The sequence below is a fragment of the Tachypleus tridentatus genome, chromosome 2 (genome assembly GCF_004210375.1).
Source record: "Tachypleus tridentatus isolate NWPU-2018 chromosome 2, ASM421037v1, whole genome shotgun sequence".
Lineage (NCBI taxonomy): Eukaryota > Metazoa > Arthropoda > Merostomata > Xiphosura > Limulidae > Tachypleus > Tachypleus tridentatus.
Genome location: NC_134826.1, coordinates 124,237,970 through 124,265,126, shown reverse-complemented (window position 1 = coordinate 124,265,126; position 27,157 = coordinate 124,237,970). Strand labels below are relative to the sequence as shown.

The following is a 27,157-nucleotide window of genomic DNA, read 5'->3' as shown; positions in this document are numbered from 1 at the left end:
TATTGAATCTTAAATCTGAAGTGGTCGGTGATAGCCAGCCAGCAATTTAAACGTAGGTTGTCTACGCTAGTGGTCCTGAAAACACGTTACAACGAAAGCAAAAAGGTTGAGAATTTTCTCCTAATTAGACATCCCAGAAGTCTTAGAATTTATTGCTCCATTCAGAATGTTATTTTACGAGAAATTTGGCTCTATAATTCATATAGTAATTTAGTTCATATTGTAATTTTAAGGAATTTACATAGCTAATGCCTTTAACATTGTTTTGAACACAGGGAACCTCTTACCATTGAACTGAATATTGTCAAATCCTGGCAGGTTGCTGCTTATTTTTTCTTACCTTAACTTACTGCTGCATGGGAGGGGGGCATTATGTATGGCACTATCATTAATACAAATGTTTTCTTATGGAGGCTAGGTTTATATTTTATATCTATGAAAAAAGGGTATTCCTTCACGTAACTTTTCAAAATTTACTAGTTTCACATAAGTAATGATATCTTGAAAAAAGTGTATTTCTTTTCCATTGTACACCTACAAATAAACCAGTAAATGGAAAACTGTCCATAAATACTCAATAGTCAGAGCTAAATAGTTCCTGAACAGTAACAATTGACATCTGGACCAGGTTTTACAAAGGTATTAACAGCATCTACACTTAACGCAGTCATACTAGAATTCATATACACAGATCATTTAAATTAAAATTTTCAAATAAACAGTCTACGAACAACAATGCGAACATCGGTTTAAACGTTATTAGAAGGAAATTATAACCATTCGTAATACTTGTTTTATATTTCTTTCCAAATATGGCATGATTAATTCGTACTTTGGATTTTGGAGTATTTCGAAATTTACAAAATTAAAACCATAGTACTGGACAATGATGTGGACATTAAGTTCGTAAAAAGAATTATAGTTTTTCAAAAGGAAAGCATAAAATGTTTACTTTTCATCGACAAATGCAAACATGTAACACTTGGTCTGTTGTTCTCTCAAGCTAACAGTCTAATGCATGGTACCATCAACTGCTGCGGTTTAACGTTAACTTTTTGTTTTTTAAGAAGTTACCTTAAATTTTGCATTGTTTAAACATTAAATTAATTAATCTTCAGAAAATACTATTGTGCTATTTCAGTGTTAAGTCATACTACAGTACACTGGGTTATCCAGTATCTGAAGTTGTTAAGTGTTATTTTACATTATTTAAACATTAATCTATTCTGCAGTCTTTAGAGTAATGTTTCGTATCTCATTTTTGTGGCACATATTTGGGGGTATGAAAGACGTTAATTCTGAACAAAAGACCTACATCCCAAATTTTTATGGGTTTTTAACCGGACACTAAAAGTTGTCCTTTACAACTTCTCCAGAAGCTTGCCATTAAAAGCAAACATTCTCTAACTGACAGTTCAATTGGTTTTTTAAAAAGGAATTCGAATCGATTCTACACCATGCGTTGACATTATGTAGTAAAGTTTATGGTTGGAAATTGAATTTGTTCTTTACAGTAAAAAGTTCCTACTGAGGATAACAGTAGAAATAAAACGTTAATGATAAAAAAATTGCACATTATTCAAATGTTAACCTTTGTAACTGTTAATCTGTTATCGTAGTTGTTGGATGAAAATACCTTTAAAAGTCATTTATGTGTGTAATTCATGGTTGTGTTAAGGATTTATACATAGAAGGATATATTCATACCAAAAGTTATTTAGCTATGATTAGTTCAAAGTGAACCTGTGTTTCACTCACGTTGTAAAGTTACTACATATGATGACAAAAGCGTGATGGAGTTTATTAGAATTCTTCTATACAGTAATTGAAGATTTGGACTGTCAGTTGTTTTGCGTTTTCCTGAAGTAATGCGAAATGTTGAGCGTCCAATAAAAGGAAAACAAAAAAGGCTTAGCGTTAAAGTTATTTCTGGAATAACTAAAACGTTAAATTGTAATTCCTAAGGTCACGAAAGATGTTACAACTGTTTAAACATTGTTAAGTCGAACTAATCTTTAGACGCACAATTTTACACTGTTTAAAAGTCAAGACTTCAAGTTATTCATTTTATGTTTGAATAATTAAAATAATGTGTAAAGTTTAATGTTAAATTGTACTTACAAATAAATATCTCCAACTTCGGTACATTAACGTTTAACTAAATATACTGATTGTGCATATTATGAAGCTAAAAATAAACATGGTACAATACTTATAGGGTTAAAAATTAAGTTTTATAACATTTAGAAGTTACTTTGGATTGCATACGGAGTTTAAAAGGATAATTTCATTGAAGGTTAAATTATTGGTTATACAAAATTGACAGAAAAGTTCAAGTGAATTACTGTAAAGACGTTAATGGTTATTCAACAAGTTTATAACTTAATGAATATATATATGAAACTTAAGATTTAATAGCACTTTAAAAACATTTAATATACGTTCATTTTGCAATAACGTAAACTCAATTTCATTCAACCAGCAAAACAAAAATATCTAACTTACCATTGTTTAATTTCTTTTTCTGTAACTGAAATGAAAACCAAGTCAGTAAACAGGAATAACTCAAAAACTTAATACTACGGATACACAAACTTATATTTTATGTCAATTTATTTAGCAACTCAACGTGTCTCATTCTGTAATAAAATGAAAACAAAATATCTTTAACATGAAATTGAGTATCAGAAAATACTCGGAATTACGCAGATGAGGAAAGAAACGTAACTTTTAAGCTGTTTTATACCCTCCGATAAAAATGCATAAGGTCTAAGGTTTGCCTCTATCACGTAAATGATTTTTGCTTTTGAATGACATGACAAAAAGTTAGTTTGTAATAATCTTCAGCATTGCTTTAATTCTTGAAGTGATATCAGTGGAAAAACACGTACAATTATGCTTTTATATCATTGCAAGTTAATTATACCCAAAATACAACTTTTTTCTATTATAATCATCTATTTTCCTTTCGATTAGTGAAACCAAAAATACAATAATAGCATCACCTTTAAAAAAAACTAACCTAAATAACACTAGTTTCTTCTGCATCACGGTAAACATTTTAAGACTAGATAGCAATTTTTGTTTCTATTTCAAACTTAAATTAATGTAAGTCTTTACTTACAAAAATACTACTAAATTTTCTGTTTCATTGTAAGTTGTTCTCTGCTCACGTTTTAAGGTACGTAATTTCACGAATACATGACCACAGTTTTGCTTAAAATGAAAAAATACATTTGAAATGAATTTAAATACATTTGGAAGCTGAACATCCTATTTAACTGAAGGTGTTGTATAACTAGTTTTAATAAGAATAGTCCCGTATTTTTAAAATATACACCATTTTGTAAATTAGAGATAATTGGTTAAAGCTCTACGACGTGCCAGTAATATAATTCTATTTATGAATCTAGAGAAGATGCGATCTGAAAGTTGTTAAAGCATGTTAGGTTGACGTAATGAGAATTTGTATTTTCCATAACAAAGAAAGAATCCATGCATGACAAAAAGGTCACGTAAGGGTTAAAATAACTTTATATACCACCTATTACCAACTAAACAATCATGCTCATAAGGTGAAGCATGATACTTGATATTTGAACTCGCAAAACATACGCGTTGCAAGAAAGTTGCGTATCAGGAAAAGTAGGGTAAAAGTTATTTGGCGTGTTTTGATATTATCTAGATTAATAATTCTCATGACTGAAACACATAAGCCCAAATAGAACTATGAAATTTTTATAGCATGCAATGTATTAGGAGAGCAAACAAAGCGTGAAACAGACTGGAATGATACAGTGTTGAGTAATTGCAGAGACAATTTCGCTACGTGTTTGTTAAAGTAATTCATTTATGTTCATTCTCCTAAGTATTGTTATAGAAAATTTTTCGTCCGCGATTGATAAATTGCTAAGAGGCTCTTAAAATCTAAAGTAGCTTCATTTTACCAGGATGTTACCATAGCAATATCAAGTGGTGGTTAAAGCACCGCTTATGTTAAGTTAACCCAGAATCGCATATTAAAGTTACTGTTAATCATGAACATTACTTCCCGGAAGAGAACTTCCCTCCCACGGAACGCTTCTATTTCCCATCACTCCACGCTGGTTAATTCATAAGATCCGAAATAAGTTTACCAAAAAAGGCCTTAATCTCCAAAATCCTGAAATTACAAATTCGCTGTTTATTAATACAACTTAAATGTAAAAAAAAAGAATAACAACAAACCCGAAAGTCATTTTTATCCAAAGTATGGTTTTGAATTTGGTCAATGGTGACTGGTAAAATGTCTTAAGACACCTTCAGCACCGGATGTTTGTTATATAAACAAATTGAGAAATAATCCGAAACTAAAATTAAAAAAAAAATGAATTTTTTATTTTACATATTTGCTCTCCCTTTATTTTCGGAAATTAGTTATTCACCCCTTTTTGTACACTTTTTGAATTTTTTCATTAGTTATACATAATTCAATCATTCAACAAAACCTGTCGTTACTAGTGGTCTATTCTCAAGTATTATGTTAAAAGGTCGTTAAATGTTTGGAATATTCGAGCACAGCAACACAAGTCCCTACCAGTCTTAACTTTGAAATAAGGCCAGATATTTATGTATGGAAGTATGTTATGCTAATAAAATTGTACATTACCAAATAGCTATTTATGAGCGCAATGAAAATGTTATATAGAGAACAGAGATGTTTAAATCGAACACACCTGAAGAAAACTTATTGAAAGATTAAGAGGAAGGCAGCTGGTTCACAGTATCCACCAAATATCTGGCTACTTTCATCTGATCGAATAGTTGAATTTCAGTCACTCTTACAGTACACCAAAAGTGTGAAACGTGTTATTTGTTGCTGCGAAGAGATATAAACCAGGCCATCAGATTCACAGTCCGGATACATAAACTAATAGGCCATATTCTGGAAACGAATGGCTGTTTTATCACTCATTCTTACTTCATGAAAGTGAAAAGTGACTTTTGTTTGAAAGTTTCGTACCTACCAAGTTGTTAAGAAGTGAAATCGTGGAAAAAAAACAAAAACGCTATACGATGTGGTTGTTCTCGCTTATCTCTAAAGCAGTACCGTTGATTTAAACTTTGTACTCTCAAAAAGAAAGAAAAACAAATAGTTCCAATACAAATCATAATATCGTAACGGATAACAAAAGAAATATTTTGGCACAACTTCCACTAACATGTAGCAAGTAAATTAGAGTATAGTAGTGTAAAACATGTAGAAGTGTATACCGCAAATTATTAGGAAACCATGGGTTAACCTTAAAGACCTGTACGGGATAAAGAAAACTTTGCGATAGCGCGTTGTAATGCTAAGCACAAAATGTAAAATACGTCTTTCTCATAACTTCATTTATATGAATAACAGAAAAAAACAGTTGAGGAAGAAAAACTGTACTAGTATGAAAAATATGAAGTCTAGATAAATGAAATAAGAAGACAAATTATCCTCAAAGTTAATATAATCACGCTTACATGGATAGAACGCAAGGGAATGCCACTGTGCTGAAGTAGCATTGTCAGTTCCTGTTTGACATGCTTTTGCTGAAGTAAATAGGATTGGAAACAAACGTGATTTAATCCAGTTGTAGGTACCTGGGCACGGCCTTATTGTTACAAAAAACCAGCAAGAGTCGGTACGTATTTATAACAGACTCCCATAAATGAAAAGTGAAATAGGGAAAATTGAAGCCAGATTAGAAATCGCTTTTGAAAACTCATGGTGGAAAAGGAATGATTGATGTGACGACACTTGACATTTCGTTGACTGCAGGAGTAAAGTTTGACTGATGAAGTTTATCTTCAATATACAATCTCTTACAATTCAGAAAGTTCTTAAATATTTATCTTCACGTATATAGCATTAGTTTCACAGGTGTTTGATTTTACAGTTCTAATGTTTTGTTTTCGTAAATAAGCAGTTAGGTTTCTGCAAATAATGGACGTTTGTTATTTTTTGCATCACTTAAAACGTATTTGAAGCTAAATTAGATAAAAAAACAGCCAAATACTTTCTCTAGCAATGCGTGTACGACGTACAAAAGTAATAAAAATACAAATGTTATCGAATGTGAAAATGCAAACAATTTCAGCAACACAAGCCACTGAAGAATAGCAGGTTAAATGTGCAACTCAAATTTAACGTTTATTTATATTGCTTTGTTATATTTAACTTGTTTGTATTTTAAATATGAATTTTACCATTTTGCATTTTTTCGTTATTAATTTAATTACGTATATTTAAGTATCTGCGTAGAAAGAATTTTCTATTGTTTTTTTTTTCCCCAAAATTTTCAATCAACAGCCATTCATATTCCTTCATTTCTTAGCAGACTGATTTGAAAGTTAATAAGGTTATACACGTTCTAATACTACCAAATACCTTTTTCAGTTTTTTGACGTTGACGTAGATTAAGGTATTTTATCCGATCAAAGACTGCGCAGGAGCCAAACATGTACATTTCTGTATTGTTCAGTCATATTTAGAGCAATAAAGATAAAAATTTGTACAAAAACAATTTTAAATTCCTAATACACCGTTATACAAAAACGTTGAATTTCTCCACCGAATCTTTATGGAGTTAGAGCCTACAAAAAAAATATTGGGTCAATTACTCATCTATATTTTGACAAAATAACACGGAATTTAGTACAAGGATAATTTTATATCTTGCATATATGCAAACAAAAATGGTGGATTTGTTCTTTAACTATTATAATAGTTTAAATGCCATAAAAAGCACAAGTTTGGGATTTCATGACGATTTCTCCTCTGTTTCGGTCAATATACAGGAAATTTGGTTTGTTTGTTTTTTTTTACAAGTCCAGTAACTATATACAAAAACGTAGGATATAGCTACTTTTAGTCATTGTAATCTTTTAGTCATTATAATAGATCAAAAGGTCAAATGAACTCGGTTTTCAGAGTTTATCCATGTTTGACCATATTTATAGAATTCCCATGTAAATTGATTGAACGATTCTTTGCAGGTCCAAAAAAAAAATTTCGAAATTTGTCTTTTGACCAATTTATCACCAATGAAAGCACAGTGTGGGGTTGATGAATTATACACGAATATTTCAACGAACTTGCATAGGATTTAGTGCAAAGATACGTCCTTGCCGTTCCTAAGTAGCGATGTAAACAACTCGCTATTTTTCTGTATTTTACACGATTTATGGTGTCAAAATCGGCCATGATGATATTGTTTGATGGAGACGTTGCATTCGCCAACACATGTTAGCCTCTGTCTCGTATGTTTGGTTTGAACTGCACAATATTTAGATAATTATTTGCGAAAACTAAGTTCAGTACGCAAGAGCTTTCCACTCTTGATATGCAATCTTTTCATGTTCTGGAAAGCATATTCATAAACAGATAATTTGAATTAAGTGTGCTTCAGTGTTCCCTTAAGTATCATTCATAAAGTTCCGCATTTCATTATGATACTGGTTAACTCGGGAACCTTGACAGATAAGTAATGAAAACAAACATGTACTCTAAGCGCTAAGTATTATTCTGCAACACATACACCACTGTATAAACCTATTGCTAGTTTATAGCTTAGCTCTCGTGTTTAAAATTTGTTCTAGGCACTGTAGAAATTCCAACAATAACAAAAAATGTTACTAGCTAAATTTCACAAAGAGGCATTGTGGTAATTATGTTTGACGAAAACTACTTTTACAACAAACTTAAACTTAACATAAGTTTTGTAATATAATGTTAAAATAATATCCGTACAAAATATTTTAATTATGGATAATCATATTAAAGTTAGAAGATTATCTCAAAGCATACTTTACGATACATAAAAGTACAGAAGTAGTTGTGAGTAATGCAGCTTCACTTTCTCTGTCAAAATAACAAGGTGTTAAACAAGCATACACAGGTTATCCTCTTCACAGCATAAGTTTAATATTCGGTGTAAACCTATAAGAATTACCATGTTCAATAGACCCATTAAAACGATACAGAAGTTTCCACTTATACCTCACTGGTTATCCATCCTCAAAACTGAATAACTTAGTTCAAGAATTTCGTTCAGAACATAGCTGAAAGATTAATAACTTTGATCGGAATTTTTCATATTAGGAAGTGTAAAATCAAGAGTCTACATAGTAGTAACTTGTCGCTTTAATGAGAATCCTTCAACATTCAATATTTTTTCATTTATTTAATAAATTTCAAGATTTTGCACAAGAGCGTGGAAAAATTTCATTACCGTGTAATTTCTTGATGGTATATATAAAACTGTTTGGAGTTCAAGTGATCACTAGCTTTGGGATTTTACGTTAAGAAACAAGGCAAATCTGACGATCAGCTTTGGTGTAACGCTACTTACTTTTTACAAAAAGTAAGTTTAACGACAGATCAGTGTAAAATTAGCTGTTCTATTTTGATTTTTCAAATATATGTAAATATAAATTTGTTTTGCTCCTTCGTTGAAGTCAAGCATTGCGTTATTCTTAGAGAAACAAGACTGAATTCGTAGGTTGACATCTCATTGGTGCAAAAAAATGCGCTCCGCATTCTAAAACTGTGGGTTAACCATATAAATGATGGGTAAATCCGATTGTTCGTTAAAACAAAAACACAGAAGAGCTGTTGATTTGCTGCACTCTGTTTACCAATCTAATAGGACGGCTATGTGAAGATAGCTTGTGTTGTTTCGCGTGAAATTCTGAAGCAAATTAAACATGCTTAATTTTTCGGCTTATATATCTTTTAAAAGTTGTATATATGACATATAACGAAGAGACTGATTTGGTTTGTTTCGAATTTCGCGCAAAGCTACATGAAGGCTACCTGCGCTACCCGTTCCTAATTTAGTAGTATAATAAAACTAGAGAGAAGACAGCTAGTTATCACCACCCACCGCCGACTCTTGGGACTTCACTTTTACCAACGAACAGTTGGATTGACTGTCATTATAACGCCCCCACGGCTGAAAAGGCAAGCATATTTAATGTGACGGGGATTCGAACCCGCGATCTTCGGATTACAAGTCAAGTGCCTTAAGCCACCTACCATGCAGTACCAATAACGAATAGTTATTCTACGATTTTCTCTCATTTCGATGAAATTAGTTTATGGATTTGTTTGTTTTATCGTTCCCAGTCGCACCAAACATGCTCGCCCTTTCAGTCGTGGGGCCGTTATAATGTGACGGTCAATTCCACTATTCGTTAGTAAAAGAGTAGCCCAAGAGTTGGCGGTGGGTGGTGATGGCTATCTGCCTTTCCCCTAGTCTTACTGCTAAATTATGGACGGCTAGCGCAGATAGCCCTCGTGTAGCTTTGCGCGAAATTCAAAAACAAATAAATATTATACAGTTAGCCTCAGATATATAGAATAGGCTAGCTGCGCCCACCACATATATCGGAAACTATTTTTAGTGTCAAGTCTTTATGACTTAACTCTTAGCCACTAGGGGACTTAATTTAGAGGAAGTTTTATAGAGGATCACTTGATTAAAAAATAGTAGATATACAACATAATTGTAAGATGTATTTAAAAACATGGCTTATTCATATAGTATACGGCAATAGCTTTTTTACTTATGTCGGCAAAAGGTGTAAAAGCATTATAACAAGTTATTGTTAATTCTGTAGTACAGTAAGAACTATAGTAAATTAAGCGATTTTTACACTTGTTTTAATATCAGTGATTATTTATATGCTACTCAGTTTTCTTTGCTGCTGAAGTTTAAGGAAGCCGAATTGCATATTTCTTTCGGTAGTACATGCATGTTTGATTTAGTAATGCAAATATGCTTTAATTAAATTGACCACCCAAAAACTGAATAGATTTTTAAACTGCTAGTGACGTCACACGCCTAACAGATTTTGGCAAGGTTCCATCACTTAGTTCAAGATATAATTCAAGTAAACCGTAAGTCAAAAAGATCGTAACCCTAGCCAACTCGAAGGCAAGCAGAGTCCGCTGGGAACAAAGTTCAACCCTTTGCGATTCTTTGAATGATTTTTCTAGTGAATTATGACGCAATAAAATTTAAATTTAGATGCACCTAGTGGCCGCCAGCTACGAAACATGAATAGACCAACTAAATATTTATATTTAGATGAACATTAAATCCCAAATTGGATAGAGAGGCATATACATAGCCGTTCCCTCTTCCAAACTTCACTACCTATCTACGTCGTTTACATCAATAAACAAACAGAATTCCACTGTTTAACCCATTCTATGAAACAAGTTTTTATTTCAATAAATATGCAAGTTTTAAAACAATTTGATTTTAATTTGAATAATGCAAATAAAAGAACATTTTTTTAAAAAAACTTATTCTACTGTTTGTCAACATATACAGTTGAGTACGTTATACAAAAACAATTTTGAAAATGTAAATCAGCCAGTTACATGTTTATAACTACGTACAATTAAGAGCACGCGAACAAAATTTTGACGCTCATTTCGTACGTAGTATGATGCACCGAAAATTAATCGCCTTTGGAAATGGTATACAACAGCCTCTTCTAATATTTATACATTCAGCTCCTAGAGGCGTGTACATTTCAGATGTTTAACATTTCTTAGACCTATATATTTTTTTTATATATATAACATTGGCAAACAAAGTTATATGAATCAAGTTGGGGCAGCAGGAACATCAACAAATTGTACCTCTGCCGGGATAAACCAAGCGCGGCGGCTTGTAACACAAAAATCCACAAATACACACACATGGCTCAGGTAACAAAACATACAACACAGTCAGACAGAATTTCCGCCTGTGAAGCGAAGCTAATAGACTACTGGCTCACAAGGCTACTTCTCATATCTACCATCCAACTGTTGCATACCTTACGTAGCTTGACAATGAAATAAGAATTCTGACTTTTCCATAAAAAAAGCACGAGCACGTCACCAGATGCAGTGTCAGTACTTTTGTGCAACCGAACTGTTGTAAAACGTTAAGAAACTATTGTCCTCGAACACTAGATAAATTATGGAAAGCATATGGGGAGTTGTGGCGTGATCTGCACATGACAGTTCTACAACAGAGCCTTTTGCTATAAAAGCTACACTGCAGAGCTATTCAAGATCCATGGTCTTTAAACAGCAGAAGAAAGATTGAATAGTTACAGAAAAGAGAAAATATTACAGACTATTGTGATTAGGCTACGATAAAAGCATTATTGGCAAAAAGAAAAAGATGTCAACCCACAGAAATAGCATACAAACAAGCGTGGTGACATGGACTTTAAGATGTGACGATGCTTAAAGACAATTTTAATATAACATGCTAATAACAATAGTACATATCTATAATAAAACAACGAGCGACGTTTAGTGAAACAGACTGCAAAACGTAAGGCAAGATTTGATCCTATAGTGTAGTCAAAATTAAAAAACTGAGAATTAACAAATTTGGTTGTAATATTCAGACAATAGTTATTCATGCAACTAACGGCGCAAAATTTTATCAAAGTACGACGAAATAAATAATTTTATAATTAATAACTGAATGAGCAAAATCGAGCAAAGACTTTCCGTCTCTTGAAAGATATCTCGAATTCCAATATCAGATGCTTAACATTAAAATCTATTTCAGTATTTGGATTCTTGAAGTTCTGATAATACCAGTTTTCACTTGACTAAATCTGCTATTTAGAAAATAAAACGTTATTAATTAAATTACTAGTGAGGCCATGAGGATTTTTCTGCCCTAGGCAAACAATTTACTAATGAACTAATGAATACATACGTAGCAAAACATCTGCTGAAGCACATACTGAGGCATGAACTTACCTCTAACAATAGAGGTATATATATATATATATAGCTCCAAAATGATGCTACTAAATTACAAATAAAAGTAATAATTCCTAATAGTAACAATTCTGCAACCATAGGTTACAGAGCAAAAATTTACTTTGTTAGCATCAACTTAAAATAATTATTCGGCAGTCTCGATAATATAAAAAGTATGCATAAAAAATACTTTAGGATAAAGAGAAAGCATATTAATTCACTGAAATACAAAAGGGAAGGAAACATACTTAAGAAAATTAAATTCAAGAAGCGAACACTTTAAATATCACTATCGAGTTGACGAACAACCAGACTAACCCTAATGTTGATATTTAAAATAGTAATTGATCTGTCCGTGAAGTTGAAGTGGTAAAGAAAAGCAGTTAAAATAATTAAAAACTTCTCAACAATGGTTTGGTAAATAAAAATAACTCCAACGCACAACACCGTTTTTTCGAAAGTGAAAAGGTTTCTGCATTTTCAGACAATTAACATCTTACTAAATATTTAATTAATATGAAAAGAAACACCAACTGCATAGAAGGATAATTAAACTGAGATAAAGTAAATCACTTTTTTAAAACACCAAAACAAGTCTTACTTGGTAGATATTTGGATATGAACAAAAGTGAAGATTGCCGGAAAAGATGCCGTCACATGTTTGTGACTTCAGCTCCATTGAAATGTTTGTAGCGTTTAAAAACGAATAAGGCAGCCACAATTGTAGTTGTATTTATTACTCTAGAACTCAGGTTAGCATAGGTTAAAAATAATTTGCTTGACAATAGAGGTCCTATGCTTTTTTTTTTTTTGGAATTTCGCACAAAGCTACTCGAGGGCTATCTGTGCTAGCCGTCCCTAATTTAGCAGTGTAAGACTAGAGGGAAGGCAGCTAGTCATCACCACCCACCGCCAACTCTTGGGCTACTCTTTTACCAACGAATAGTGGGATTGACCGTAACATTATACACCCCCCACGGCTGGGAGGGCGAGCATGTTTAGCGCGACGAGGGCGCGAACCCGCGACCCTCGGATTACGAGTCGCACGCCTTACGCGCTTGGCCATGCCAGGCCAGGTCCTATGCAGTAAACCTCAAAGAAATACACTTGATTTGCTCAAAAAATCCAGGATCATTTTCTACCAGCAAATACAATAAGCAAGTCTGTGCTTTAAGATAGTTTTAACAGCATAAAAGCAGCCATTTTATAATTTGATTTTCCATGTTAATTTAACTATTTGACGTACTCTGTACATTTAAGTAATGTTTCAATTATTGTATCAGCGTAACAGTGTGAAGTCACAACACATTTGGAAACTAAACATGCTAACGTTAACTAATAACAGTATTAAGTTACAAAAATTATCATTATGTACGGATGCCTATGTAATTACTAATGTTTAAGCCTTTAAGATATCTGTCAATAATAAGTAATAGTTTAAAAACTTCACGACTATCAAAGAGCGTCAAACTGATCGATAGCTCAAGCTTCATCGCACGAGGATTTAATCCTAAGGCTTGTTTGCTCCCAAGAGCCAAGCACGTCATTTTAAGCTGATGCATGCTAATTACAGCTTTAGATTCATCGACCCACTTTGTTTTCACGTGAACACTATTCGAAGTAGAAATTACGATGGCTAATGAAACATCTATACATTAAAATAATTATTCGATACTTAAATTAAAAACAAGGTATAAGAGGAATAAGTCAGTTGAAATAAGATTAAGTCTACTGAAGTATGGCCATTTTGCAGAATTTTTAGATTTAGAAAATACAATTTAAAAAACAGTGAATAAAAATAAAATAATTCAACACTCATGAAAGAATGTAAACTTGGGTGTCTCCTCACATCCTAACCAACCTCACTGAAGTGGCTCTCAGATCCTTAAGTATCCAAAACACTAGAAAATTTGCAAAGTATTTTTCTTAGCCGCTTATACAATAACAGTGTCAGTGAAACAAGACTTTCTTGTAGCTACTTTCGAATATTAGAAAAGATAACACAATAATTAAGTCATTTTCCTACAGCTATAACAACAAATACCCAAGCAAAGCATCCAGGTCTAAGAAACTAACGACAAAAGAAGTATTTTCAATGTTTTTTTTCTTTCATTTGCAGATATGCTAGATAAATTTGCCATACATTTTGATTCGTAACTATTATAGATACACACTTAAGTCAACCTGTATCCAATGTAATAGCCATTTGATTCCTACACAACTTGTTTCAAAACATTTTCTATACAAAACACAGAAATAACTGATACTAGAAAAATGCCATTCTTTCTCTTATTCTAAATAGAGACTGTTTAGAATACCGAAACTGTCAAAATATTCAGATCTTCACAAACAAAATCCATTTTAAGCAAAATTGTCTTAATTTCGAATGCTAATTATTCTTGGAGACAAAGTGTCCCCCATTTATATAATTGAGCATTCTCAAATACTTTCGCTTGTTTGGCGTTTATTGGAGCAAAGAAACTAGGCTATCTGTGCCAAACAACTGGTAAAAGTAATTAATAAAATACGTTAAAAGGAATCATGTTAAATGAAATCAAAGTTCAATTGTCGAATAAAAAACTTAATTATAAAGGCCAATGGTCCTTAAAAATTTCAAAACAACTGAGATCGACAGTGTCGCCGCCAATGGCACTGTCCAACGTCAAGGATGAACATATAGTAAATACAAGTCTAAAATGATGCAGTCACTCAGGGCCGTAACGACGTCACGACATTAATGCATGGACTAATGTGAGTTTAGTATCATATAGACTACATATTGGTATATCAGTCCCAGATTAAAAAAAAAAAAAAAGAATAAATTGACCAATACGTAGCCTAGTCAGAACAATTTCCTTGTTCCGATCGTTACTGACGCAAGTCGGCCAAAGAGCAATAGAAGGTTTAATTTGGAAAAGTTTTTTACCACGTTGCTTACTTCAAGTCGACTGCTAACTGGTCTGGAGCCGAGCCTTGACTACAGGACCAAAGATAGTCCATGTATGGGACAGACAAGACTTAACTGCGATGCCAGCGAGCTCGTTCCCGCGAATACCAATGTGGCTTGGTATCCAGAAAAACTGGATAAAAGATAGAAATAGCCAGTCAGTTTTAAATATCGACGAGAAACAATTTCAGGACAAGTAGAGAGCAAAGCGAGTCGGTATAAATAGTACAATTCGTGTACTGCATAGCTTCTACGTGATTCAGAGCAATAGATGTGGTGTACAATTCAGCACAGAACACAAACTATAGAGGGAATGATGTGTGCAACTAACGAACTATAGCAAATGCTAACAGAGCACACCCAGTCACCTAATTTCAAACCACCTGTATAAATGGGAATGTAAGAATGGTTCAAAATGTCTGGCAAATAGAAGTCAGTACTTCCAATCAGGAGTATCCGCTTTCTTCAGATGACTCAAACAAACGTCACATTTGAAGATAGTAATAAGCCATGGTGTGATGGGCTGACAAGTGGATACAGCAATATTATCCAAGGATAGACCCAATTCATCTAACTATGCCTAGATACAAAGGTCAAAAAGAACAATAACGGACCATCTATTCTGAAAAAGCATGGCCCACTGGAAGAAAAACAACACGATGTAGGACGCTGCAAGAAGGATTGAAGTTTTGCTGGATATACTAAAGACAATTGCAAAAGTACAGGTGGAGAGAAGGTTCATGAAATTCAGTGTACAAGCTCTAGACTGGAGAAGTGCAGAGAATATTTAAGGTCAAGGTCCAAAGACCCATAGTCCAGTTTGAATCAAAGGAGGAAATATGAACAATGATCCGCTCCTCAAGAGGTAGAAGTTAACACAGATGTTCGGTGCCCTTGTACAATCGACACAGCTGCTTGATGTGTAAAACAAAGGTAGCCTACGTTCAAAAATAAGCCCCAAAACTTGCCTCAGGGACGTTTGTAAGTACAACTTCAAGATGGAGCTCAGTATCAGGGTGAATACCCCATTGGCAACAGAAGTGCATGCAAAGAATTTTAAAGCGAGAAAAGGCAAAACAAATCGCTGTGATCCACTTTATTGAATGAAAGCTACAGACTGCTTTCAGTTTACTAAACCTCATGCTCGATGACTGAAAACGTGGAATTCGTCGACATAAAGATAATTTGCAACTGTAGAAGTTGTCCATTGATGGCATTAGTCTTTATAATGAAAAGTGTGGCAGTCAAGGCAGCCCTAAGGAACTCAAGTTCCTGTGGGAAGGAACGGGAAGTGTTGAACAAACATGAACTTTGAATTGCCAATCCATCAGAAAATGGATAATAAATATGAGCAAATGACTACGCAAACCTGTATGAGAGGAGGTCAAGCAAGATGCCATACCTTCACATAGTATCATAAGCTTTCTCTGGTAAAATTACAAACAAGATGTTACTTGAGAAAGGCTTCCTCGATTGACACCATTTCAAATCAGGTGGTCCACGGTAGAGCACTGTTGTGAGAACCCTCTCTGGGTGAGTAAGAGGAGGTTGTTTGATTCGAGGAATCAAAACAGGATGAGCATTCACCATTATAAGATCTTTCAATAAACAGCTCGTCAAAGTAATTGGGCGGTAGTTTGAAGGAATCTTAAGATCCTTTCCTGGCTTAAGGAGAGGAAGGACAATAGAATGGCGCTAAGCATTAGTAAAAACCTTCTCCTGCCAGATCCGGTTAAAAAGAACTAGAATAACAAAAGCAGCAGGAGAGTGATGGCGCAGCATCTTATAATGAATATCATCAGGTCTGACCAATGCATTGTCAGACCAATGAACAGCCATCAAGTTTTACCAGTGTAAAGGGGCGATTAGTTAGAGATAATCAGCCCAAAAGGAAAGAGGCGATCGCTCTGTCTTGATGGCTAGGTACGTGGGGGGGGGGATGAAGCAGAAGTGCTAGATGCACGAGAAAAGCTTTTGCCGAAAGTATTCGCAATGCTCAGGGCATCAGCAACTTCGTCATAAGAGCAAGATCGAAAGGGGTATAAGTATACGGGCTCACTGACCTTTCGAATCTTGTTCCATACGACTTTGAAACTAGTAGCAGAAAAGACGTTACATGTGTATTTAATGCAAGATTTCGCCTGGCTTTGACGTCATCCTGCCAAGCATGTGCACAGGCCTGCTAAAAAGCAAGGCAGTTTAAGAGAGTGAGGTACCCATGAAAGGTATCACAGGCTCATTTTTGAGCCTTCCATGCCATGTGGCAGTCAGAATTTCACCACAGATGAGAATATTCTGAAAAACGTGTCGAGGTATCAGGAATATGCTGAGCCACTGCCTCAACAATACAATCAGTCGCCGCTGCTACTCACTCGTCTATCGATGGCTCACAGACGACGGCTGGATCAAAATACGAGAATAGTGAAAGAATGGTTGCCTTGGTCTAACTTCCATTAAAACACAAGGATCGGGCGATATCGACCACAGCCAGTTTCTTAAAATGATAGGAAAATGATCACTGCCCCGTATGCAAAGCAAGAGAAAAGTGAAGTAGAGGAAGCCAATTAAAGATCAACTGCATTAAAAGACTGACTAGGGGCATCCAAACAAGTATAAGAAACAGTATTGAACAGAAAAAGGTTGTAATCTGAGAGCATATACACTACGACGGGATTATGTCGATTAAAATTCTCCAGGATTAAAGAGACAACTACTCATTGAGGGCATCAAGGTCTTACTTATGCCACTTCAGAACCCAAGTACAGAGAAGAAATAGTGATGATACGACCCAAGAAAACAGATGGTTACAGCTTTCAAGGGTGTATCAAGTGGCAAAGACAGGGTGAGCACATGCTGTTCAACCAGTAGTGCCCACCCCTCCAAGTTGTCCATCACACAACTTGTAAGTTCTATACAAAGAAAACTGCCAAAGGGCTATTACATCAGCAGATTTCAGTAATGTTTCCTGTAAAGAGAGACAGGAGGGTAAGAATAAAACCCTTAATGTCACCTATATTCGAACGAAAACCCCAATAGGTCCACTACATCAAAGCGGCCATTTTATTTATGTGGAGGAGAATGAGGCTGGAAGCCCTTCTGATTTTGACCAAGTTATTTTATTTATTGTACAAAGACTTATCGACCTCCTGGGACGAGCAGGCAAGTTTATGTGAACAAAGATTCCAGCAACTGAAGGCACAAAGGAATAATCGTTTTGCATCTCGGGCTGTAGAGGAGGATGGATCCGAGGAAACACCTAAATTAGAAGAAAGTAGACCTGGGAAGTCACTGAAAGGAGTGATGGAACAGAGATGGAAGTAGATTAGTCAACTCTTAATCACGGAGGGCAAAAGACTTGATACTTTGGAAACGACTCTGCTGGAGGCATGGAAAGATCTGTCTGCACTTCTACTGTGGCAGTAGGACAGAGTGCAGCAGCCTATGTCTGAGATGGAATAGGGAACAATAACTTCCAAGCCTTTGGGTAGGAGATATTGTTTGTAGTCTTCAAGCATTGTACTTTTCTCATCCACCCACATAAGGCAAAAAATAGAGTAAAAAGAGTATGAACTACTACAACTAATACAGTGTGGTTCCAGTTCACCCTCATAGTCATCATGGTCTTTGGCACAACAACGAGCATGTATTAAAGAACAACGACAAGATCTCTTTAAGTGACTAAACTTAACACTGGAGACATCCGAGAGGATTGAGAATGTGTGGCCGTACCTTGTAGCTCAGATAACCTGCTTTGATTGTGGCAGGAGGACGTGATGTAAATGTCTATCAGAACATTAGTAGGCATCATAATTCCATCTTTGCGACTGGAGATTTGGCGCACCAAAGAAACACCTTGGCTGGAGAAACCAGCAAGGATATCTTACTAGGTAAACTAATTCCTCTGATAAAATTCAAAGCTGTATACTCGATGAGTATGTCTCCAATGGCCTTCAATTTCAAGAGGAGTTTAGTATGTTGTGGTAAATCTGTTTACATCAAAATGTCTCCAGGTTAACTTCGACCTAGGGAGCCAGCAAGATCCTCTAATCTCTTTGAATAAAATGTGAGGCATCTGCTTTAATTTCTTGGATTAGGAATAAATAATCAGAAACCAAGGTACAGAATCTGACTGTACAATGGAATCGCCCATGCATTAATTTTCCTGATAATGTTTTTTTCAATTTTTCATAAATGGAAGCATCAACAACAAAAAGGCAATACATGTCAGTGCCCACTGACCTCGCCCACCATGGAGCCCTATGAAGGAATGCAATACAATGCCAAACAAGGACACTGCAGCAACGCTATGGTTTTGAGAGTATTATACCCAAATATTAGCATCAGATAATGTCCACAACACCGGTTGAGAACATCCAACACTGGTATTCGGTTGACTCTAGCCCAAGTGGACCAGCCAACTGACCCTGGGGTGGCAATCCCAAGGCTACTTCTATAGGAATTCAAGGCCAAAACAGTGTGTTAAGGTTAGATCCCTAAACGGCTAGAATCCTCTCATCCCATTCACGAGTCGCTAGCAAACACGTAAGGGAAGTGTACATCCCAGATAAGGTAAACCAAAAGTGCAGAACTTAGTCTGGGAGGTCCCCCACCACATACAGGAATTCACCTTGAGGAGCTTAGTTTCGATTTCGTATTTATTTCCTGTAGGCAAGTCACTGCATTTATGTTTTGAAAGTCTGAAAATGAGGTCTTCAATTTTCACTAACAACAGTGACCAGCCATGTAATTACACTCGGGCAAGTAGGACAACGTTATGGTTTTAGCGTATATAACATTACATTCTATTTCCTGGTAAATCCCCCCCAACTGTAAGAAAAATACAAGAGCTGTCCATCGTTTTCTTGCATTTATCTTTATCTTGTGCTACAACTCAAACTCAATTTTAAACCTGCATGACATTTTCTGCAATCTCTCATTATTGCAGTAATATTATAATATTACTTCTAAGATACTAACTCCAACCGAAAATACCACCAATTAAAGCAATGAGGTAACTTTTTGATGCTGTGACTACAGGATTTGTTTTTGCAGAGTTTTTCTACTTTATGACAGGTACACTGATAAAACTTGGAAATGGTACTTTAGACAAGGCCCTTATATGTCACATACATACACACACACACAAGGAGAGAAGTCATGGTTGGGTGTTAGATTTCAGTTGCAAAGAGTATAGATTTAGAAGTTCTCTATTAGTGTCTGTGCTAAAAATGGCTGTTTGCTACTTCGATCTAGCTACAAACTAAAGAATAAAAACTACAACCTGCGATCTGTAAAAGGTGCTTAACAAAATTCTACCTTTAAATATTACCACTGACTCACAGAAAACATAGCTAAGATCAGCACAGTTGCTTGTCGATCATTTGAATGAGAAAATACAGGATACTTACTGTTGTTGATCACAGCAGTTAAACCTCAACCCCGCCAATTACTACCCACAACCAAATGAGGGTAAAAAGGTACTACCACTGATGGATGAAATTGCAAGTAGGAGTAAACATCAAGTGATGTCGTCGGTACCCCACGAGGCAGGCAGACGTTTTAACTCAGATCTCATGAAGTCCAATGAACCATTTTGCCACGCAAAGCTAAAAGGTGTTTTCTAAAGCAACCTTTCGTTCTTCCAAAGACCAGGAATCAAGTATTCATCCAAACATCGCGAGCCTTACAAAACCTATGCTGTATCCTGACATAAGGGGTTTCAGTCCAGTGGCGGGCGAGACATAACAAGTATCTTGTTTTCACAACACATCTGTATGCAAGGTGAAACATATTTCTTCTTCCATTCAATAGTACAGCCAGGGAGACCCGGGCTGTTTCTTTAACTAATACTTCAGGTAGATTCCTTTTTAAAATTGATTCAGGAACATGGAGTGTAATGACGGTATTGAAATAAAGGGCAAGCAAAATTCCACTAAACACATGAAAGAGATAACTGCCAGTAATACGGTCGTAAGAAAGCTACAACAACGTTTCAATCAAAGGAGAACAGTCATCCATCAGGCTGAGTAAAAGGTTTGTAACAGTGATTCCTCAAGTACCCTGGACACTAATGTGGATGATACAAATCATCCACATTAAAGACGTACCCCATTATGGCATCAGAAGGTCATGAAGATATTATGGATAATTTCAACAATGGACATTCAAGCAAAATAATGTAGCATCACTTTGGTATTAAAAGGAGTTTACTCCAAAAAAAGCAGTGTCTACGATGAGAAGGTTCGAAATGAAAACGAAGTAGTTGTAGTGACCACACCTCAAAAACATTGCCTTTGAGATATTACAAAATGTTCGTGTTTCGCCGAAGGGTATCCAGCTACAAACATATCCAAGTACCACCCCACAGCCCTATAGATACTGGTGGGCAGGTATATCTTACCAGAACCTCCCATAACGGTCCTCCTGCAGTAAATGTCACTAATTCTTCCACCCAGAAATTATTCTGGGGGAGACCCAAAATACCTACTTTGATTGGGAGCTGACAGAACACTATTCATGAAACTGCCCAAATCTTTCCATACAGGAAGAAAAGCTATAACTATACGTTCCTTCTACTTGTTCAGCAGATGAGATTCATGGGCAAGCTTAGCTGCTGTCGTTTTTGTTCTAGAAAGATAGTGAGGCAAAAGTCGAGTATTTCCATCAATCTGTAATATTAAAGATTGAGTACTCAGCTTTGTTTGAAAGTTTAATGGTCAATCAGTTCATTGATGGTTTACTAGTGCATGTTATATGACAATAAAATTACACAGAAATGAGAAAATTTCTGACTGATACCAGTGTCACCAGAACTCTGATCTACTTGTATTGTGTGAAACAATCTTAATTACGCTGCCTGTTTGGCCGGTTGGAACCGACTTCATTCTAAAAAATGGTGATTGACTAGACCGTAATGAAGAAGGACGTCTCCAACAACACACGGGTAATATCACCCATGAGTAGATAATTATGTCAAAATATGGTACAATATGGTGGATTACACGAGTGATTGTTGAAGAACGTATAGTTGGTATTATGTATTATCATCGCCGGCTGCAGTGATGAAACTGGTGAAATGCGCTGTTTCTTACCCACAAATAGGCTGCACTTTTTTGAACATCTGCGAGAGGTGGCATTTTCCCAACAGTGTAGTACAGTAATTATAGATACTCACTTGGCTTCCTACTAGAATGGTTAATGGCATGGTAAGCAAAATAGAACTATGCATAACTAGGGTTGTTTCTGCTACTCTAAGACAGAAAACACCAGTACTATAACACTTGATAATTTGCTGATGATTGTGCAAGTGACTGCATTCAACAGAGTGAGAAGAAATCGGTGTATTGCTGGTTAGATACGTCAATGTGTTCGTAGAACCTGAAAGCCATATGGGTTCAACAATAACTACCACACAGACATGATACACGTCGATTAAATTAACCCTTTCAAAGGTTTTGCTGAGTAAGGAGTACAAGCAGTATGGAGATACAATGGATATTGAATGATGGAATCATATAGCTTTAATAATGTGCTTGATTATCACCAGAGGCAATTTTCACGAAGAACTAAGTTATGCCAATAGCGTTTTGATTTTATAAAAGGTGATGTGATTAGTTGCACTGAATTTATTTATTTATTTATTTATTTATTTAATTTATTTTTGCTTCTGTGAACAAAGAATATCATTCATTGGAAAGAGCCCATTCATTCATCACTTTAGACCTAATTTTCAAATACCGGTAAGGCGAAGTGTACGACAAGTTCCAAACTTCTTTCAACATCCGAAACTGTCCATACGAATTTCGAGTTATGGATGTACTTGCTACTTTCAAAGGGCTTACGAACCATACACTGATGAGATCACAATAGAGTTGACTTTTCTCCTTGCTAATTATTAGTGAAAAAATATCCATCTCAAAAGTCTTCTGAAAGTGTATAGGAGGATAAATAGCATAAATGCAAAATAACTTTCAGAAAAAAATCAACTGAAAATTTAAAAGAAATGTTGATAATGGATGTGGAGTCCAATACATTGAAAATAAAAGAAATATAGGGTTCAAGATTGTGACGTACATAAAAAGAACTGTGCTACCAATCTCTGCAACAGTTCTTCATACCAGAAAAAGAGCATACACTAGCATGTAATAGTGTAAATAAGACACTAACGGATTTATTATTAAACATTTAATATATACGTTTGTTTCAGTTTAATGCACTCAACGAACATCGTTAAATGTGTATTGCGCAAGTTCCGCCTGTTCTCAAAGTTGGTAGAAAATTCTTGATCGTGAGAAACAATGTTTTACAAATTACAAACTGATCTTCGAATACTGTTGCCAAATGAATTTGAGAATCTCGCTTAATAAGTATAGATTTTAGCAATCACAACACGTGGAGAAAATAAAATATTGTTGGTATACTACAGTTAGTAGAAGACTAAGCCTCGGAGAGCACAATTGTGAAATGCTTATTTATCGGAAAACATTAGACCAGGAGTGTTTGTTTATATATTTAACAACCATTCAACTTAAGAAAATTAGCTTCGGACACTAGCATTTCTGCGAGGACATTAGATTTGGTTTCCTCTGCGAAAAGCTTTTAAACAGTGTTTGGTCAAATACGAATAAAAATAGCTAGCATTCATATCAGGTAAAAAAGTGTGTATAAACAAAATTAATTCACGCATAGTGGTAGACCTTGACCGTTGAAATATTCAGTTCTAGGCCAGATAGTCTGAATGTCGTTTGCAAGTTCGTAAAACTTCTATATAAATTTATTTGTAATAACCATTACTATAAATTGTACTGTTTGTATATTAAATATTTGTGTTAATGAAAATTGTGCGTATCAACCTTGGTGGCAAATACCATATATTTAATATAGCAAGATTTAATTAACTTTTAAATTAAAATTTCCGGCTATTTGAAATCCTAATACATAATATAGATAACATAAATTGGAGAGTCGTTCGATATAAATAATACGTAACAGCCACAAGATACAAAAGGGGAGATACAATCCCCTAAATCCACACAAATAACACAAGTTAACATATTCAGCCCATCTACCATGAAAGTTAAAACTTGTACAACTTCACAGGGCCTGGCATGGCCTGGCGCGTTAAGGCGTGCGATTCGTAATGTGAGGGTCACGGGTTCGCATCCTCGTCGCGCCAAACATGCTCACCCTTTCAGCCGTGGGGGGGGGGTTATAATGTGACGGTCAATCCCACTATTCGTTGGTAAAAGAGTAGCCCAAGAGTTGGTGGTGATGACTAGCTGCCCTCCCTCTAGTACATGTTGTAGTACATACTACAACAATACTGACATGCAATTAAATATTATATAATATATAATAAAATATAATATAATATAATCTCGAAATTATATCGGTTGAGGTATTTATATAACAATGTTGCATGCCCTAAGATACTTTTATTTGAATTTCGTATAATGCAGTTAAACACGAAACCGAAATTTTAATTTTATTTATACTTAAGTATTTCTTATGTAATACTCACGTGGCATACATTAAAAGTTTTACGGCGAAAAGCTCTTAGGTAGATTATACATCTCCATTTTCCATCCTTCCCCTAGCAAGAGAGTTCGCCTATAATGGTATTACGTTTATTATACCTTCGCGTGATGCACATGATTACAGTGATGTGAAAAAGATGTTCATGGTAATTTGCGTTCAAAAATTTTGATTGGTCGTGGTCAGTACATAGGGAACATTTTATATAACAAAAAGAATTTAGATTTCAAACACATAAACGACTTTAAATATCCTTGCTTACTTGAGTTTTCAGTATGTTACTAGTAGTGTACGAATTAATTTTAACAAATAATTCGCAAACAATACTAAATGTTGCGTGCATTGGTTTCTAGTTTGTTTTTTAATAGGGCAGTAATTCATAGTTTTTGAGAAAATTAAAGTAAAGTAATGTATAACTGAAGATAAGTAGATAAAAGCTTCGTGCTATAAACGACATGATGTAAAACAGAAAACTGCATTCGCTGAGTCATGTGCAATTTTCCCGTATTTTCAGAACGGTGGTTTGAAAACACTATTAGAATAACAATGTTCCATGTGTCACAGCAGCACGTCTTCGGACTTGCAACCCTACAAATTAGGATTTGATAGTCCATTGTGTAATTGTGTTTAATTACGAACAATAATGAAATTATATTAATAGAAGTTATTCTTTCCTGTACTTACAGTAATAACTAGAATCTCGTACGGATGATTTAATACGTTAACGTTACCCCTTTACGCGAGAGAAGGTGTACCTCACACTGAAGGGGAGAAAAAAAAAAGTCAAACTTCTTTAAAAGTTATATTGTAGATGAAATATTAAAAAATAAGTTTACCATAATAACGTACTGTCGGAAAGTCCTGTAAAATTTAGCTTAAACGGTTGACCGAAATATACATTTCATATTATTCAGTTTCAGATAAACGAGGTAGATCAATCTAAGAATTTTCTTACATATATACAAACATGTTACTTTCATGGTGACATTTACCCCGATCCTGAACTCCGTGTAGATGAAATTATACTTCATGAAGTCCGTGAAGCAAAATTCTTATCTAACCATAATCTCACTTTTATACCACACGGCTACGAGTCAAAGGTACAAGAGCACTGAACATCCTTCATATTCTCTCCCACCTCTTCAACAGATCGATGTTCTATGCTAAAATTCTATTGTGCCCTCCATTGAATGGACTATGGCTCTGCCAGAACCTCGACCTTGAAGATGCTGGATCCCACTCATCATCCGGGGCTTTAGCTCTGCACTTCCCCAGTCCAGAATTTTTTACAATCTCATTAATCTCCTCTACACTTCAACCATTTGCAACTGTCTTTACTGTATGCGTTAAACCTTCAGTTTTTATTATAGCATTCCACCTGGTGTTGTTTTCCTTCCTCAGTGGGCCATGCTTTTTTGGAACAGACGATCAGCCTTTTTCTTTTTGGCCTTTTCCAGGTGCAGTTTGATGAGTGAGGTCTGACCTTAGATGACACTGCTGTATCCACTGGTCAGCCCATCCAACACTGCTTATTACTATCCCCAAATGTGACTCAAGTCATCTGAGAAAAGCAAATACTCCCGACTGGAAGTACAGTCGTATTGGTAGAAGATTTTTCAAACCATCCTTCCATTCTAATTTTTATGGATGGTTTAAAATCAGGCGACTCTTGACTGCCATGGTTTGTTGTGGTTCGGTGGATGTACACAGAATCACCTCTACAGTTTGTGTTCACTGCTGACGTTTATGACATCTCTCTTGCCCTGAAACACAGAAGCTAAGCAGTACTCAAACTGCACTATTTATACACACTCGCTAAGTTCTCTGGCTCTGGAATGGCTTCACGTTAGTTCTCACCTTGTTCTTGCAGATAGTCACAACCGACTGGTCCCTTTCTATTTAGCATCTACTTCATTCAGTTCTTTTGGATACCACACCACGTTGGTACTCGCGAAAACGAGCTCGCTCACACCATAGTTAAGTGCTTGCTCTAGTACTACCACTGCTTTGCATGCTACACATATGGACTATGGCCCTGTATTCAAGGCTCGGCTCTGTGCTAGTTAACTTAGAGTGAGCAACATCTATTGGACAGATTCTTTTGGTTGGTTGGGTGTTTTATGCTGCAAAGCATCTAGGTTATCTGCATCAAACATCCAGTAAAGAAAAAGTTAATTAAGATTCGTAAAACAGAATTAGGGTAAAACAAAAAATTAATTTCTGAATGAAAAACATAATTAGCATTAAATCCAACGTTTATCATCTAGTTTACAGCATCAAGAGAATAAATACAGTAATACACGTTTTAAAGGACTTTCTGCAGCATAATTTTTAATCAAATCACAAATTGCCAGGAAAATTAACAGGTAAGTTAAAACATTTAGTCACCTCAAGTTGACCCTTCCAGTCCTGGTTATTTGATGTTATTCCCATTTCCTAGTTTCAAATCGATCAAGTTGTACTTTAATTCTTCAAATGGAATTATATTAGAAAGGTCTAATTTATGAATTAAAAACAAATAGTGTTAAAAGGTAAATGGTTTTTAAAAAACTAAAATATTTGTAAAGTGGACAATGTCACCATCGCCAATGACAGTCTGACGTTATGGGTAAATCTTAAGACAAAACGTGTAAACTGATGCCATCACTGAGAGTTAATGACAGCAAGACAGCAATATGTGGCTTATTGTGATCCGAGTTTCACGCAGACAGCACATTGGTGCATCAGTTCCAAATAAAAGAAAACTGAGTTAAAACTTATAAATGTATAATCTAGTTAAGACTACTTCCTCTTTCTGATCCTTATGGAAGTAAGGCACCCAAAGTCCAACAGAGTTATTTGGAAAAGCTTATCACGACGTTGCTCACTTCAAGTTG

The 27,157-nt window shown here is 35.2% G+C and overlaps 1 protein-coding gene across 1 annotated transcript in view; it reads right to left on the bottom strand.

The window, feature by feature from the left end:
* The window catches only part of LOC143245019 (frequenin-1-like), a 56,622-nt gene that overhangs the window by 12,715 nt on the left and 16,750 nt on the right, over window positions 1-27,157 (bottom strand). The window contains exon 2 of the mRNA XM_076490772.1: window positions 2,506-2,530. Coding sequence (XP_076346887.1) covers window positions 2,506-2,530 — 25 coding nt within the window. The remainder of the gene's footprint in view (window positions 1-2,505; window positions 2,531-27,157) is intronic.